The sequence below is a fragment of the Colobus angolensis genome, unplaced genomic scaffold (assembly GCF_000951035.1).
Source record: "Colobus angolensis palliatus isolate OR3802 unplaced genomic scaffold, Cang.pa_1.0 Scaffold39, whole genome shotgun sequence".
Lineage (NCBI taxonomy): Eukaryota > Metazoa > Chordata > Mammalia > Primates > Cercopithecidae > Colobus > Colobus angolensis.
The window spans coordinates 239,433-253,947 of NW_012117265.1; the positions used below are offsets into that span (position 1 = coordinate 239,433).

At 49.4% G+C, this 14,515-nt stretch overlaps 2 protein-coding genes across 3 annotated transcripts in view; one reads left to right on the top strand and one right to left on the bottom strand.

The window, feature by feature from the left end:
* The window catches only part of SYCE2 (synaptonemal complex central element protein 2), an 18,214-nt gene extending 4,143 nt beyond the window's left edge, over positions 1-14,071 (top strand). The window contains exons 3-6 of the mRNA XM_011954688.1: positions 8,728-8,902; positions 12,181-12,369; positions 12,727-12,840; positions 13,770-14,071. Coding sequence (XP_011810078.1) covers positions 8,728-8,902; positions 12,181-12,369; positions 12,727-12,840; positions 13,770-13,814 — 523 coding nt within the window. The 3' untranslated portion in view covers positions 13,815-14,071. The remainder of the gene's footprint in view (positions 1-8,727; positions 8,903-12,180; positions 12,370-12,726; positions 12,841-13,769) is intronic.
* Positions 12,845-14,515, bottom strand: part of GCDH (glutaryl-CoA dehydrogenase) — a 10,884-nt gene continuing 9,213 nt past the window's right edge. Inside the window, exon 12 of one of the 2 annotated variants that reach the window (XM_011954687.1) lies at positions 12,845-13,144. In XM_011954687.1, coding sequence (XP_011810077.1) covers positions 13,101-13,144 — 44 coding nt within the window. In that variant the 3' untranslated portion in view covers positions 12,845-13,100. Of the gene's footprint in view, positions 13,377-14,515 lie in introns of both variants that reach the window. The other variant, XM_011954686.1, reaches the window with a different exon arrangement.

Genomic DNA, 14,515 nt, shown 5'->3' on the forward strand with positions numbered 1-14,515 from the left:
TCCTTTCTTTGTTCCTTTTCCATTTTTTTTGGAGACAGGGTCTCACTGTGTCTCCCAGACTGTACTACAGTGGCATGATCACAGCTCACTGCAACCTCTGCCTCCTGGGTTTGAGCAATTCTCCTGCCTCAGCCTCCCGAGTAGCTGGAGTTACGGGGGTGCACCAACATGCCCACCTATTTTTTATATTTTTGGTAGAGACAGACTTTCACCATGTTAGCCAGGGTGGTCTCAATCTCCTGACCTCGTGATCTGCCCACCTTGGCCTCCCCAAGTGCTGAGATTATAGGCATGAGCCACCACGCCCGACTCACCTCCTTGAAGTGTATGATTTGATTGCTTTTGGTATATTCAGAGCTGGACAACCATTCTCATAGTCAACTTTAAAACATCTTCATCACTCCAGGCTGGGTATGGTGGCCTCCCAAAGTGCTGGGATTACAGGCATGAGCCACTGCATCTGGACTTCCATCTTTTCAATGGCTGAATAATATTCTACATGAGTGTACCGCATTTTGTTTATCCATTCATCTGCTGATAGTCATTCACTTGACTATCAGTGAAATTCAGTGGTTTTCACTTTTTGGCTGTTATGAGCAGCACTGCTATGAAATCTATTTAGAAAAGTTTGCGTATGGACAGATGATTTCATTTCTCCTGGGCATACTCATACCTAGGAAGGGAACTGCTGGCTCACAGAAGTGATATGCTCAGGTTCCAGTTATAGAAAAATACAGCTGCAGGCCGGGCACGGTGGCTCACGCCTGTAATCCCAGCACTTTGGGAGTTCGAGGTAGATGGATCACCCGAGGTCAGGAATTCGAGACCAGCCTGGCTAACATGGCAAAACCCCGTCTCTACCAAAAATACAAAATTAGCCAGGCGTGGTGGTGCATGCCTGTAATCTCAGCTACTTGGGAGGGTGAGGCAGGAGAATCACTTGAACCCGGGAGGCGGAGGTTGCACTGAGCCAAGATTGCGCCACTGCACTCCAGCCTGGGCAACAAGAGCAAAACTCTGTCTCAAAAAATAATAATTTAAAAAATGGCTGCTTTGTAGAGAATGGCTGGGAGGGAGAATGTGTGAATGTAGGGAGGCCTAGTGAGAGGCTTCTGTGGGGGCGTGGCCTTTAGCAGGGCAGGTGGAGGGAGTGCCTCATATCCTGAGGCACAGGAAGGGGATGAGGGAGGATGTTTCCCGGCCATGACGTGCTGGAGCGAGCTCTTACCGGCTTGCAAGAGTCGATTCTACACATCTCTTCCCAACTTGGCATTTAGCGTCTTGTCTTCACGTTGGTAGCCTGAAGTTGGTTATGGTGGGAGGCTCTGCACCACGGAAACTGGCAAACGCTATGAATCAGGGCTTCCCCCCCATCACACAGCCAGTTGCTAAATGCTTACCAGCACATCACTGTTGCCTGCTTTCCAGCTTGTGGTGGTTTCCAGTTGGTGGTGGCTTCTCTGGCAGAGACAAGAACACGAGTTCCGTGTTGTCCTTGTTTTTCTGAGCCATTTTAGGTGGCCAGGGACATCCACCTGTCCAGGATACAGTTGAACTTTCTGACCCGGAACTCGGGATGGGGCGAGGGGCTGGAGATGGTGCTGCAGGAGTCACTGTTTCAGCAGCAGCTGTGGAATGAATGAGCTCACCTGGGGAAGGAGTGCGAGGAGAGTCAGGACAGGGCCCTGAGGACTCCAGGCAGAAAGCAGTCAGCTTCCCTCACCTGGCACATTCCTCTGCTGGAAAGCAGGCCACGGGTGTGAAATGGTTTCTAGTGTGTGCTATCAATTGGAGACCAAAAAAAAGGGAAGCAATGGTTGAAGTCGTTTGTTTGCTAATACCTTACTGCAGAATAGCATGTTTAGACCAGGATCTGTGTAGTGAAAAGACAGACTGCTGCAAATCATTTAGAGACTTCAAGGAGCTCCACGGGAACTCTGGGCCAAAAAACGGATGGATTAAAACCAGTGCAGGGGCCAGTTAATAGATCCAGCAGCAGATACTCAGCAACATGATTAAAATGTTAACACGTTTCCAGAGAGAAAAGGAGAGGTTGAGGAACTGGCTCATCAGCTCCCATTCAAACCTTCCCCCTTCCTGGCTGTACTTCAGCAAAACATCGTTTTGCCTAAGCGCCAGAGATTCTGTTGTGTTCCCCCCTTGAATGTTTGATTAGCTTGCCTCCTCTCCCAGGACTGCCACCCGCGGTGGTCATAAGTGGCTGGCGGATTGTTTACTTGTGTATCTGTTAGAGGCCATGGAGGGAGGGCCCCGCCAGCGGGCGGTTCTGGCTCAGTCGCCTGCCAATCACAGCTTTACCTGGAGCGAACAGATGGTCTCTTCACTTAGACCCATTTCCTCCGCAGCTCCTGGGCCCCCTGCCAGCGTGGGCCCTGCTTGGGAACTATGTCCTAATCCTCGCAGCCAAATTAGGGACTTCTTAGAAGGACAGACCATAATAGATGAACGAAGCGCTGTGTTCACAGCCCCCAGCCCACTGCCCAATGCGGGCGCAAGGCCATGCACACCCAACGTGCTGTGTAGGGCTGACTTGCATTTTCTGGCCTCGGTCCAGGGTTCGGCAACAGAAGCCAGCCTAGGAACCGGGAAAGCCAGCAGAGAGGACACCGCACATTTTGTTTATTAAAGTTAATTGGTGAATGCAGGCCCAGGGAAGCCTATGATTCATTAGCATCCTGATGAATATGCAGCTGCTGAGTATTAAGAAAAATGAAATCGAAAGGGATAAATCCCCAAAGGAGAGGTTGGAAAAATAAAGAAGCTCTCAGCAGACGTCTGATGCAGGCCTTTGTCCTACCATGAAACTTGAATTAGCTGAATTCAAGTGATTTTTTTTTTAACTGTTTGCTTAGCTGCCATGAAAACCGGTTCCAGCCTCATCCCTTGAGCCTTAGAAAGGAGCAGCTCTGAACCATTAACAGCTCAAGCAGGTTGTGAACAATCACACACAAAGAAACACCTGGTGCTCTCATTGATGTTAATTTTAAGGTCTGAAACTGTTGAGAGCATCCAGGAGAGGTCGAGATAACAAGGCAAACTCCGTAGGAGGAGGTGTGGGAGCCCCAGTGTCAGTGCTGCATTCATTTAGATATTCAGCAAACTGATGAAGCCTTTGGGGTGCTGCAAAACAAGTGAGTAGGGTGTAGTCTGCACCCTCAAGGTGTCGTGCGCTAGAGGGGACTGATGTTCATAAACTGTGGCAGCTTTGTGACCAGCAAAGCCAAGGTGTAGTGGGGGTAGAGAAGCAAAATTCCAGATGTTCCATTTTGAAGGAGGCAGGAAGGGAAAGTCATTCCAGGCAAAGGCTGACATGTTTGGGGAAATTGTGGAAGGTCCCCAATTGCTGCAGATGGAGGGACTGTAGAAAACAGTAAGGCCAGATTGTGCTTGGTGGCTCACGCCTGTAATCCCAACACGTTGGGAGGCCAAGACGGGCAGATCACGAGGTCAGGAGTTCGAGACCAGCCTGGCCAACGTGGTGAAACCCCGTCTCTACTAAAAATACAAAAATTAGCCGGGTGCAGCGGCGGGTACCTGTAATCCTAGCTACTTGGGAGGCTGAGGCAGGAGAATTGCTTGAACCCAGGACGCAGAGGTTGCAGTGAGCTGAGATCACGCCACTGTACTTCAGCCTGGGTGACAGAGCAAGACTCTGTCTTGGAAAAAAAAAAGAAAGAAAACTAAGCCTGTGCTGGGCGCAGTGGCTCACGCCTGTAATCCCAGCAATTTGGGAAGCGAAGGCAGGCGGATCAACTGAGGTCAGGAGTTCCAGACCAGCCTGGCCAACATGGTGAAACCCCATGGGCATGATGGCAGGTGCCTGTAATCCCAGCTACTCATCAGGCTGAGATGGGAAAACTGCTTGAAATCAGGAGATGGTGGTTGCAGTGAGCTGAGATCGCGCCACTGCACTCCAGCCTGGGCAGTGGAACGAGAACTTGTCTCAAAAAAAAAACAAAAGGCAAAAATTAGCCAGGTATGGTTGTCAGGCACCTGTAACCCCAGCTGTGGGAGGCTGAGGTGGGAGAATTGCTTGAACCCAGGAGGCAGAGGCTGCAGTAAGCTGAGATCATGCCACTGCACTCCAGCCTGAGCGACAGAGTGAGACCCTTCTCAAAAAAAAAAGAAAGAAAGAAAAAGAAAAAACACCCATTAAAGCTGGAAGAGAGGGTGGACGCCAGGGCCTTGGAAGGCCTTGTATGCTGTGCAAAGGAATTTAGACTTGATCTTGTGGCTGGAGGGGGACAGTTCTAGGCTGACAAACAGGAGTAGGAAATCAGATTATAGTGTAGAAGGTCACTAGGGGCTGACCCGCGGCTCACGCTTGTAATCTCAGCGCTTTGGGAGGCTGAGGCAGGAGAATTGCTTGAACCCAGGAGTTGGAGGTTGCAGTGACCTGAGATCGCTCCACTGCACTCTATCCTGGGCGACAAAGCAAGACTCTGTCTCAAAAATAAACAAAAAGGCTGGGCGCGGTGATTCACGCCTGTAATTCCAGCACTTTGGGAGGCTGAGGCGGGCGTATCACCTGAGGTCGGGAGTTCAAGACCAGCTTGACCAACATGGAGAAACCCCGTCTCTACTAAAAATACAAAATTAGCTGAGTGTGATGGTGCATGCCTGTAATCCCAGCTACTTGGGAGACTGAGGCAGGAGAATCGCTTGAACCTGGGAGCTGAGATTGGGCCATTGCGCTCTAGCCTGGGCAACAAGAGTGAAATTCCGTCTGAAAAAAAAAAATTTAATTTAATTTAAAAAATAAAAATAAGGCCAGGCGCGGTGGCTCACGCCTGTAATCCCAGCACTTTGGGAGGCCGAGGCGGGCGGATCATGAGGTCAGGAGATCAAGACCATCCTGGCTAACACGGTGAAACCCCGTCTCTACTAAAAACACACAAAAAAAATTAGCCGGGCATGGTGGCAGGCGCCTGTAGTCCCAGCTACTTGGGAGGCTGAGGCAGGAGAATGGCGTGAACCTGGGGGGCAGAGTTTGCAGTGAGCCGAGATCGCGCCACTGCACTTCAGCCTGGGCGACAGAGCAAAATTCTATCTCAAAAAAAAGCCCAGAAAGTGTAAGCAGCTCCTTCTAGAACCCTGGCCTTGATGGGGAGGAAAGAGGGAGGTGGTTGGCTGGGGGAGACTGAGTGGGGAGGGAGGGGTGTATTTGTGTGTTGTGGTTGTTTTGTTTGTTTGAAACAGGGTCACCCTCTGTCGCCCAGGCTGGAGTACAGTGGCGTCATGTCACCTAGGCTCCAGTGCAGTGCCATGATCAAGCTCACTGTAGCCTCCACTTGCTGGGCTCAAGTGATCCTCTCACTTCAGCCTCCTAAGTAGCTGGGACTACAAGTGCATGCCACCACACCCAGCTAATTTTTGTGTTTTTCATAGAGATGGGGTTTTGCCATGTTGCCCAGGCTGGTCTCAAAACCCTGAGCTCACGATTCACCTGCCTTAGCCCCTCAAAGTGCTGCTATTACAGGCATGAGCCCCCTGTGCCTGGTTCAGATAGCTGAGAATTGTTTTTCTTTATTTTTTATTTTATATTTTTGAGACGGAGTCTTGCTCTGTTGCCCAGGCTGGTGTGCAATGCCACGATCTCGGCTCATTGCAACCTCTGCCTCCCAGGTTCGAGCGATCCTGCCTCAGCACGCCTAGTAGCTGGGATTACAGACACATGCCACCATGCCCGGGTAATTTTTGTATTTTTAGGAGAGATGGGGTTTTACCATGTTGGCCAGGCTGGTCTCAAACTCCTGACCTCAGGTGATCCACCCGCCTTGGCCTCCAAAAATGCTGGGATTACAGGCGTGAGCCACCACATCTGGCCAAGATTTATTTTTCTAAGTAGTCAGTAACCTGCTTGTGGACACAGCTGACTTGAAGGTTTTGTGTGACCTGCTGCATTCAGGAACTGCTCTGTCCACACCTACAAGGCTTGGCGTTTCAGAGCTGGAGGACCTCAGAGGGCGATAAGGAAATGTGAGATCCAGGAGGGGAGTGGCGCCTGAGTGCCTTAGTAGGAAGCAGGCTACCAGCTCGGAAGTCAGGCCTAGTGGGTACAAAGCCCCGCTCTACCATAGACTGTCCTCCACCTTGAGGACACTTAGTCTACTCTAAGCCCATGTCCTCAGCCATAAGGTAAAGAGAACAGCAGACGACCTGAGTGTGGTCGTGAGGCTGCACCAAGACAAGGCATGTGGCTTAGCTCAGTGCCGGGAACACGGCTGAGGAAATATTAGCTGTGACTCAAAGGGGCAGCTCTACCTGGCCAGAACCGCTGACTGATCAGACATCAAACAGGTCAAATAAACCAGAGAATCAGAAGAAGAAAAAATATGTCTTAATTTAAAATACCAATGGGTTGCCTTATCAGATCACAGTATAAACTTCATTCACAATGCATTACCCACAATTTTCAGTTCTGTTTTAATTTATTTTAATTTAATTTTATTTATTTTTGAGATGAAGTCTTGCTCTGTCACCCAGGCTAGAGTGCAGTGGCACGATCTTGGCTCACGGCAGCCTCTGCTTCCAGGGTTCAAGCGATTCAACTACCTCAGCCTCCCGAGTAGCTGGGATTACAGATGCCCGCCACTGTGCCCATCTAATTTTTTGTATTTTTAGTAGAGATGGGGTTTTACCATTTTGGCCAGGCTGGTCTCAAACTCCTGACCTTGTGATCCACCCACTTCGGCCTCCCAAAGTGCTGGGATTACAGGCTTGAGCCATCGCGCCTGGCCCCAGTTCTGTTTTTAAAGCAGAGAACAAAACCTTGGCAGAGCAATCTATATGCAGAATTTTTCTAGATTTTTATGATCTTTGCTTCAATTTTAGTCATCTCCCCCATGCCCAACCGAAGTTCCATTTTATTACATTGAATATTATGAAGTGACATAACATATTACTCAACATTTTTCATTCTGTTTAGCTTTTTAGACAGCTGTCACTCTTCTGCCACTATTTCACTGGTTAACACAATATTTGAATTACATCATTAGTTACAAGTACAGCATGGGACCAACAACTTTTTGCGTGTGTGCGCATTTCTTTAAATGCTATTTTTTTTTTTTTTTTTTTTTTTGAGACGGAGTCTCGCTCTGTCACCCAGGCTGGAGTGCTGTGGCTGGATCTCAGCTCACTGCAAGCTCCGCCTCCCGGGTTCCCGCCATTCTCCTGGCTCAGCCTCCTGAGTAGCTGGGACTACAGGCACCCGCCACCTCGCCCGGCTAGTTTTTTGTATTTTTTAGTAGAGACGGGGTTTCACCGTGTTAGCCAGGATGGTCTCGATCTCCTGACCTCGTGATCCGCCCGTCTCGGCCTCCCAAAGTGCTGGGATTACAGGCTTGAGCCACCGCGCCCGGCAAATGCTCTTTAAATATAATTCAACAGGTATTTACCTCACCTGGTGGGAGCAAGGAGGTGCAGGTACACTGTAGCCCCAGGCGGTGAACATCACCCAGTAGGTTGGGAAAGGGATGCAGCAGGTTAATGACAGGAAGGTCACTTAAGAAAGCATCAGGCTGGGTGTGGTGGCTCACGCCTGTAATCCCAGCACTTTGGGAGGCCGAGGCAGGAGGATCACTTGAGGTCAGGAGTTTGAGACCAGCCTGACCAACATGGTGAAACCCCGTCTCTACTAAAAGTACAAAAATTAGCTGGGTGTGATGGTGTGCACCTATAGTCCCAGCTACTCGGGAGGCGGAGGCAGGAGAATCGCTTGAACCCAGGAGGCGGAGGTTGCAGGAGATTGCTGATTACATCAGTCAGGCACAGTGGCTCATGCCTGTAATCCCAACATTTTGGGAGGCCAGAAGTTTGAGAGCAGCCTGAACAACAAAGTGAAGCCCAGTCTCTATTTTAAAATTTTAAAAATTAGCTCTGCATGGTAGCACGTGCTTGTAGTCCCACCTATTCAGGAGGCTGAGGTGGAAGGATCACTGGAGCCTGGGAGGTTGACACTGCAGTGAGCTATGATTGTGCCACTGCACTCCAGCCTGGGCAACAGAGCAAGACCTCTCTCTATAAAACAAAGAAAGTAAGAAAGAAAGTATTGATACTATTATTGGTATTCGAACGAAGCGAGTTGGTGTCATAAAATAACAGTGGGCTTTGGGGTCAGACAGACCTCCCTGGTCTGGAACCTTGTGTATATTTAGTCGTGCCTCTTGGTCTGTTTTCTCAGCTATAAAATGCGGTGCCATTCTCATCGTTCAGGGCATGTGTGTGAATGGAATAACCTAGGAAGCATGCCTTGTATCACCCATGGAAGGCAACAATGTGGGTCCCCTCCCACCATGTAGCTCTCTCAGATCAGCTGGTCTTGGAAGAGTTTGGTGCTGATCTCAGCGTCCTGTACTTTTTTTTTTTTTTGAGATGGAGTCTCGCTCTGTCACCCAGGCTGGAGTGCAGTGGCGTGATCTTGGCTCACTGCAACTTCACCTCCTGGTTTCAAGCGATTCTCCTGCCTCAGCCTCCCAAGTAGCTGGGACTACAGGTATGTGCCACCGTGCCTGGCTAATTTTTTGTTGTTTTCTTTTAGTAGAGACGAGGTTTCACCATGTTGCCAGGCTGGTCTCGAACTCCTGACCTTGTGATCCGCCCACCTCGGCCTACAAAGTGCTGAGATTACAGGCGTGAGCGACCGCACCCGGCCGCATCCTGTACTCTGTGAAGTCAGGTTTCTTGCCCTTGTGTCGCCATCTCCAGTGCCAGTTGCCAGCTGACAGTGCTGGAAGGGAAGTCGGGACTCTACTTCTCCTCTCTGGACTCAAGCATCGACATCCTGCAGAAGAGAGCCCAGGAGCTGATCGAAAACATCAATGAGAGCCGGCAAAAGGACCATGCACTCATGACCAACTTCAGGAACAGCCTGAAGACCAAGGTGACAGACTTCACCCAGTGAGGGGAGGATTCCTTATGCAAAAGGGGAGGGAATGAACCACCGATGAATGTCTGTTGTACACCAGGCACGGCGCTAGGCCATTCATACACAACACAGGCGCTCCTCCACGTATGATGGGGCTACATCCCAATAATCCCATTGCAAGTTGAAAATGCTATAAGTGAAAAATGTAGTAAGTTGAACTGTAGTAAGTTGGGGACCATCTGTATCTCAGTTTACCCTTAGAATAGTCCTACAGTGAAGAGATTGGACCCATTTTATAGATAAGGCTTGGAAATGAATGATTTGCCTGATGAGACAGCCAGGCTGAAGGAGCGGGGCATTGGATACCCTCCTGTCTCCAACACCCAGCCCTCTTACTTCACACAAGGTCAAGCAGCCATGGGAGTAGGGGGTCAAGGCATAACTTGCATTGTCACAACCATATGTCCGGCAGAAGCCATCGAATGGTCTGTGATGGGGGAGTGGAGGTTCTTTAACATGCCTGGGGCTTACGTCTTGCAAAAGCTGGTGTGATGTTCAGGTCTTACATGAACGGTTGCGCCTGATGCCTCTTCAGAATATATGATGGGGGGACCAGGCGCAGTGGCTCATGACTGTAATCCCAGCACTTTGGAAGGCCGAGGCAGGTGGATCACTTGAGGCCAGGAGTTAAGAGACCAGGTTGGCCAACATGGTGAAACCACATCTCTACTAAAAATAGAAAAATTGGCTCGGTGTAGTCACTCTGCACTGCAGCCTGGGCCAGAGAGCAAGATTTTGTCTCAAAAATAAATAAATAGGGGCCAGGTACGGTGGCTCACGCCTGTAATCCCAGCACTTTGGGAAGCTGAGGTGGGGGGATCACAAGGTCAGGAGATGGAGACCATCCTGGCCAACATGGTGAAACCTTGTCTCTACTAAAAATACAAAAATTAGCTGGGCCTGGTGGTGCGTGCCTGTAGTCCCAGCTACTTGGGAGGATGAGGCAGGGAGGATGAGGCAGGAGAATTGCTTGAACCTGGGAGGTGGAGGTTGAAGTGAGCCGAGATTGCGCCACTGCACTCCAGCCTGGTGACAGAGTGAGATTCCATCTCAAAAAAAAAAAAAGAAAAAGGAGACCGCTTCTTTCTTTCTGGTTTTCTTTTCTTTCTTTTTTTTTTCCAGACAGTCTCCCTCTGTTGTACAAGCTGGAGTAGTGGCACGATCTTGGCTCACTGTCTCAAAAAAAAATTAGCCAGGCATGGTAGCACATGCCTATAGTTCCAGCAAACAAACAAAAAAATACATAATGGGTCATGTGAGTGGGAGAGCTTGCTGATTCTAGGTGTCTTGATGATGATTGACTTTATTTTCTTTTTTCTTTTTTTTTTCGAGACAAGTCTTGCTGTTGTCCAGGCTGCAGTGCAGTGGTGGAATCATAGGTCACTGCAATCTTGATCTCCTGGGCTCAAGCAATCCTCTCACCTCAGCCTCTTGAGTAGCTTGAGACTATAGGCATGCAACATCAAGCCCGGCTCACTTGTTTTATTGTATTGTATTGTTGTGTGTGTTGTGTTGTGTTGATTGTGTTGTGTTGTATTGTGTTGTGTTGTGTTGTATTGGTTTATAGTTTTAGAGGTGGTGTCTCACTCTATCGCCCAGGCTTAGAGAGCAGTGGCACAATCATAGCTCACTGGAGCCTCAAACTCCTGGGCTCAAGTGATCCTCCCACCTCTGCCTCTTAAGTAGCTGGGTGTGCACCCACCGTGCCCAGCTAATTTTCTTTAAAAATTTTTTTGTAGAGTTGGAATCTTGCTATGTTACCCAGGCTGGTCTTGAACTCCTCACCCCGCTGCCTTGGCCTCTAGTAGAAAAGATACAAAAACATTCATTCATTCATTCATTCATTCATTCATTCATTCATTCATTCATTTAATACACCACCCAGAGGCCACTGTGTTGGATGCCTCTTCTATTCTGTGTACTTTCTTCCTAACCTGCCTGAGCTTGTCCTGTACAGTTCTGGGACATGCATCCCTAGGTGACACTGTCATCGTCTGAACATCATAGAGTGAATTTACACAAACCTAGATGGTATAGTCTACTACACACCTAGGCTACATGGAAGAGCCTATTGCTCCTAAGCTACAAACCTGCACACAGCATGTTACCTGTTACCATACTGAATACTGTAGGCACTTATAACACAATGGTAAGTATTTGTGTATCTAAATATATCTAATCACAGAAAAGGTACAGTAAAAATATGGCATTATACTCTTATGGACCATCATTGTATATACAGTCTGACATTGACCAAAATGTCAATATGCAGCACACGACTGTATATACTTTTGCCTGTTAAAAAAATTTAACAGGCCAGGTGCAGTGGCTCATGCCTGTAATCTCAGCACTTAGGTGGATCACCTAAGGTCAGGAGTTCGAGACCAGCCTGGCTAACATGGTGAAACCCTATTTCTACTAAAAATACAAAAACTTAACAGGGCGTGGTGGCGCTCGCCTACAATCCCAGCTACTCGGGAGGCTGAGGCAGGAGAATGGCTTGAACCCAGGAGGCGGAGGTTGCAGTGAGCCGAGATCATGCCATTGAACTCCAACTTAGGCAACAAGAGCGAAACTCCGCCTCGAGAAAACAAAACAAAACAAAAAAATTTAACATATAGGCAATCTGACCCCCAGTCACTGCACTGGGTTTTAGTTTTTAGTGTTTTTCTTTTCTTTTTTTGACGTAGGGTCACTCAGGCTGGAGTGCATTAGTGTGATCATGACTCACTGTAGCCTCCAACTCCTGGGCTCAACTGATCTTCCTGCCTCAGCCTTCTGAGTAGCTGGGACTGCAGATGCGCGTCACCTATGCCTTGCTAATTTTTTTTTTTTTTGAGATGGAGTTTCACTCTTGTTGCCCAGGTTGGGGTGTGATGGCATCATCTTGGCTTACTGCAACCTCCACCTCCCCAGTTCAAGCAATTCTCCTGCCTCAGCCTCCCGAGTAGCTGGGATTACAGGCATGTGCCACCATGCCCAGCTAATTTTTGTATTTTTAGTAGAGACGAGGTTTCACCATGTTGGCCAGGCTGGTCTGAAACTCCTAACCTCAAGTGATCCACCCGCCTCTGCCTCCCAAAGTGCTGGGATTATAGGCGTGAGCCACCGTGCCCAGCCTATTTTGCCATTTTCATAACATAAATTACAGAAATCTAAGAAACCCACTTAACACATATGTCTTGTGATACCTCTTGTTTGATTTTCTAAGAACACATCTTATTCTTTAAAAGGTTTCGGATCTGACAGAGAAATTAGAGGAGAGGATCTATCAGATTTATAATGACCACAACAAGATCATCCAGGAAAAGCTCCAAGAGTTCACCCAGAAAATGGCAAAGATCAGCCATTTGGAGACAGAGCTCAAACAAGTCTGCCACAGCGTGGAAACTGTGTACAAAGACCTGTGTCTCCAGCCTGAGGTATGAGGAAACTCACATGGGGGGCGCTGCCTGAGGAAGAGGACAGGGATGGCCCAGCCAAGAGTAAATGTGAACAGAAACCAGGCACCCAGCACTGACCCCACCAGGCCACAGTCGCTGCAAAGCTCCTGGTGCATTTACCGTCTTGTTTGTGGTCCCCTATAACATGGTGTGTCTGAGCTGAGAAGCCAAACCGTTATCATGTCCCACTGTTGTATGAGCAGCTCTGTGGTGACAGAAAGGACAAAGTCCCCGGCACCCCTGCCACTCAGAAATCATCCCCTCTGCCCACAGCCCTGAGCCCTGCAGCCCTGGCACAGCCTGTCACTGCTAACCTGGGTTTCTTTTTCACACCAGAGCTCAAGACTCAGACGGGGGCCAGATCACTCTAGGGGGAAGTCCCCACCACGTCCCAGCGACTCACAGCCCCCAGACGTGTTCGTTTCTTCCGTGGCTGAAACTACTTCTCAGGTGGTTACCAGTAAACTGGCCCGACACCTTGGGGTCAGATGTGCAGTTCTTTATTTTCCTCTCCCTCACTCTGCTCCAACACCCAGCATAAGGCACTACCCCCAGACGGGAGGGACGGAGGGCACACTGTGAACTCGGTGTCAGGGGGTTGGCTGGAGCAGACGGAGTTGCTTCAATGTCACTCTCCTCTCAAGAAAAGCTGCTATTTCAGGGTAAATGGAGTCTGTTCTCATCCATGGTTAAAAGTGGATTGAGACGCTCTACAGAGAATTCCATCTTCTTTTTAAGGAACACATCCGAACGACTTCAAAGGGAAATTTTGATATTTAAAAATCAGTGTCTCTCACTTCCCACGCCATCCGCCACCTCCCTTTCTAAGCTCAGAGCATGGCGCTCCTTCGGTCCAGCCAGGCATCTCTCCAGAAAGGGGCTTCAGAATTTTGGGCCCCTGATGGGGCGGGCTCACTTGCTGGCCGTGAATGCCTGGATTCCCGTGATAGCTCTCCCAAGGATCAGGGCATGAATGTCATGTGTACCTGGACAAGATTAATACAGAGTTGGTTTGGAGTCTTCACAGCTCACAACTTCCTTTGAAATGAATTTTCTTTTTTTTTTTTTTTGAGATGGAGTCTCGCTCTGTCGCCCAGGCTGGAGTGCAGTGGCTGGATCTCAGCTCACTGCAAGCTCCGCCTCCCGGGTTCACGCCATTCTCCTGCCTCAGCCTCCCTAGTAGCTGGGACTACAGGTGCCCGCCACCTCGCCCGGCTAGTTTTTTGTATATTTTAGTAGAGACCGGGTTTCACTGTGTTAGCCAGGGTGGTCTCGATCTCCTGACCTCGTGATCCACCCGTCTCGGCCTCCCAAAGTGCTGGGATTACAGGCTTGAGCCACCGCGCCCGGCCTTAAAATGAATTTTCATGTCCCCCCAGGCCACTGCTTCAGAAGAACAGACCCACAGAGATGGTGAATGCTGACAGCTGCCGGGAGACTCACGCCTTAGTGACAGCCTCCAGAAGACTGTGAGGCCACCATTTGGGCCACACTGAGAAATTGTTTTTCATGGTTCTATAATGCATCTTGGCAGAAAAAAAAACAACCCAAAGCTTCTTGTGCTGAACTCCCAAAATGTAGCAAGTCCAGCCCCTGCCACGCGCCCAGCCTTCATGCTCCCCACCCTTGGCAAGTTCTCCTCACCCCCAGGCCCACAGTTTATTAAATGTTTGATTTTCAACCTGGCCACGCTTCCTTGCTGCAGAGGCTAAAAGCACCCCTGAGATCCAGGGAAACACAGCAGGCCCTTTCTTACCCTTGGGAGGGACGGGAAGGACAGCACATCGGAAAAGCAGTCACTTGCCTCAGCTGACCTCTGCCCACCTGAAGCCACCTCTCCCAGAGAAGAGGTAGCTTCTGCCACACCTCACGCCCTGGTGTCTCATCCTTTGCTCCTCCCCAGCTCCATGGAGCAGAAGGCAAGATTGTAGCCTCCTTTTTAGAGCCAATTCTGTTTACTTCCTAAAGTACAAACCTATGTTTTTTTGTTTTGTTTTTGAGACGGAGTCTCGTTCTGTTGCCCAGGCTGGAGTGCAGTGGCGCGATCTTGGCTCACTGCAAGCTCCGCCTCCCGGATTCACGCCCTTCTCCTGCCTCAGCCTCCCAAGTAGCTGGGACTACAGGT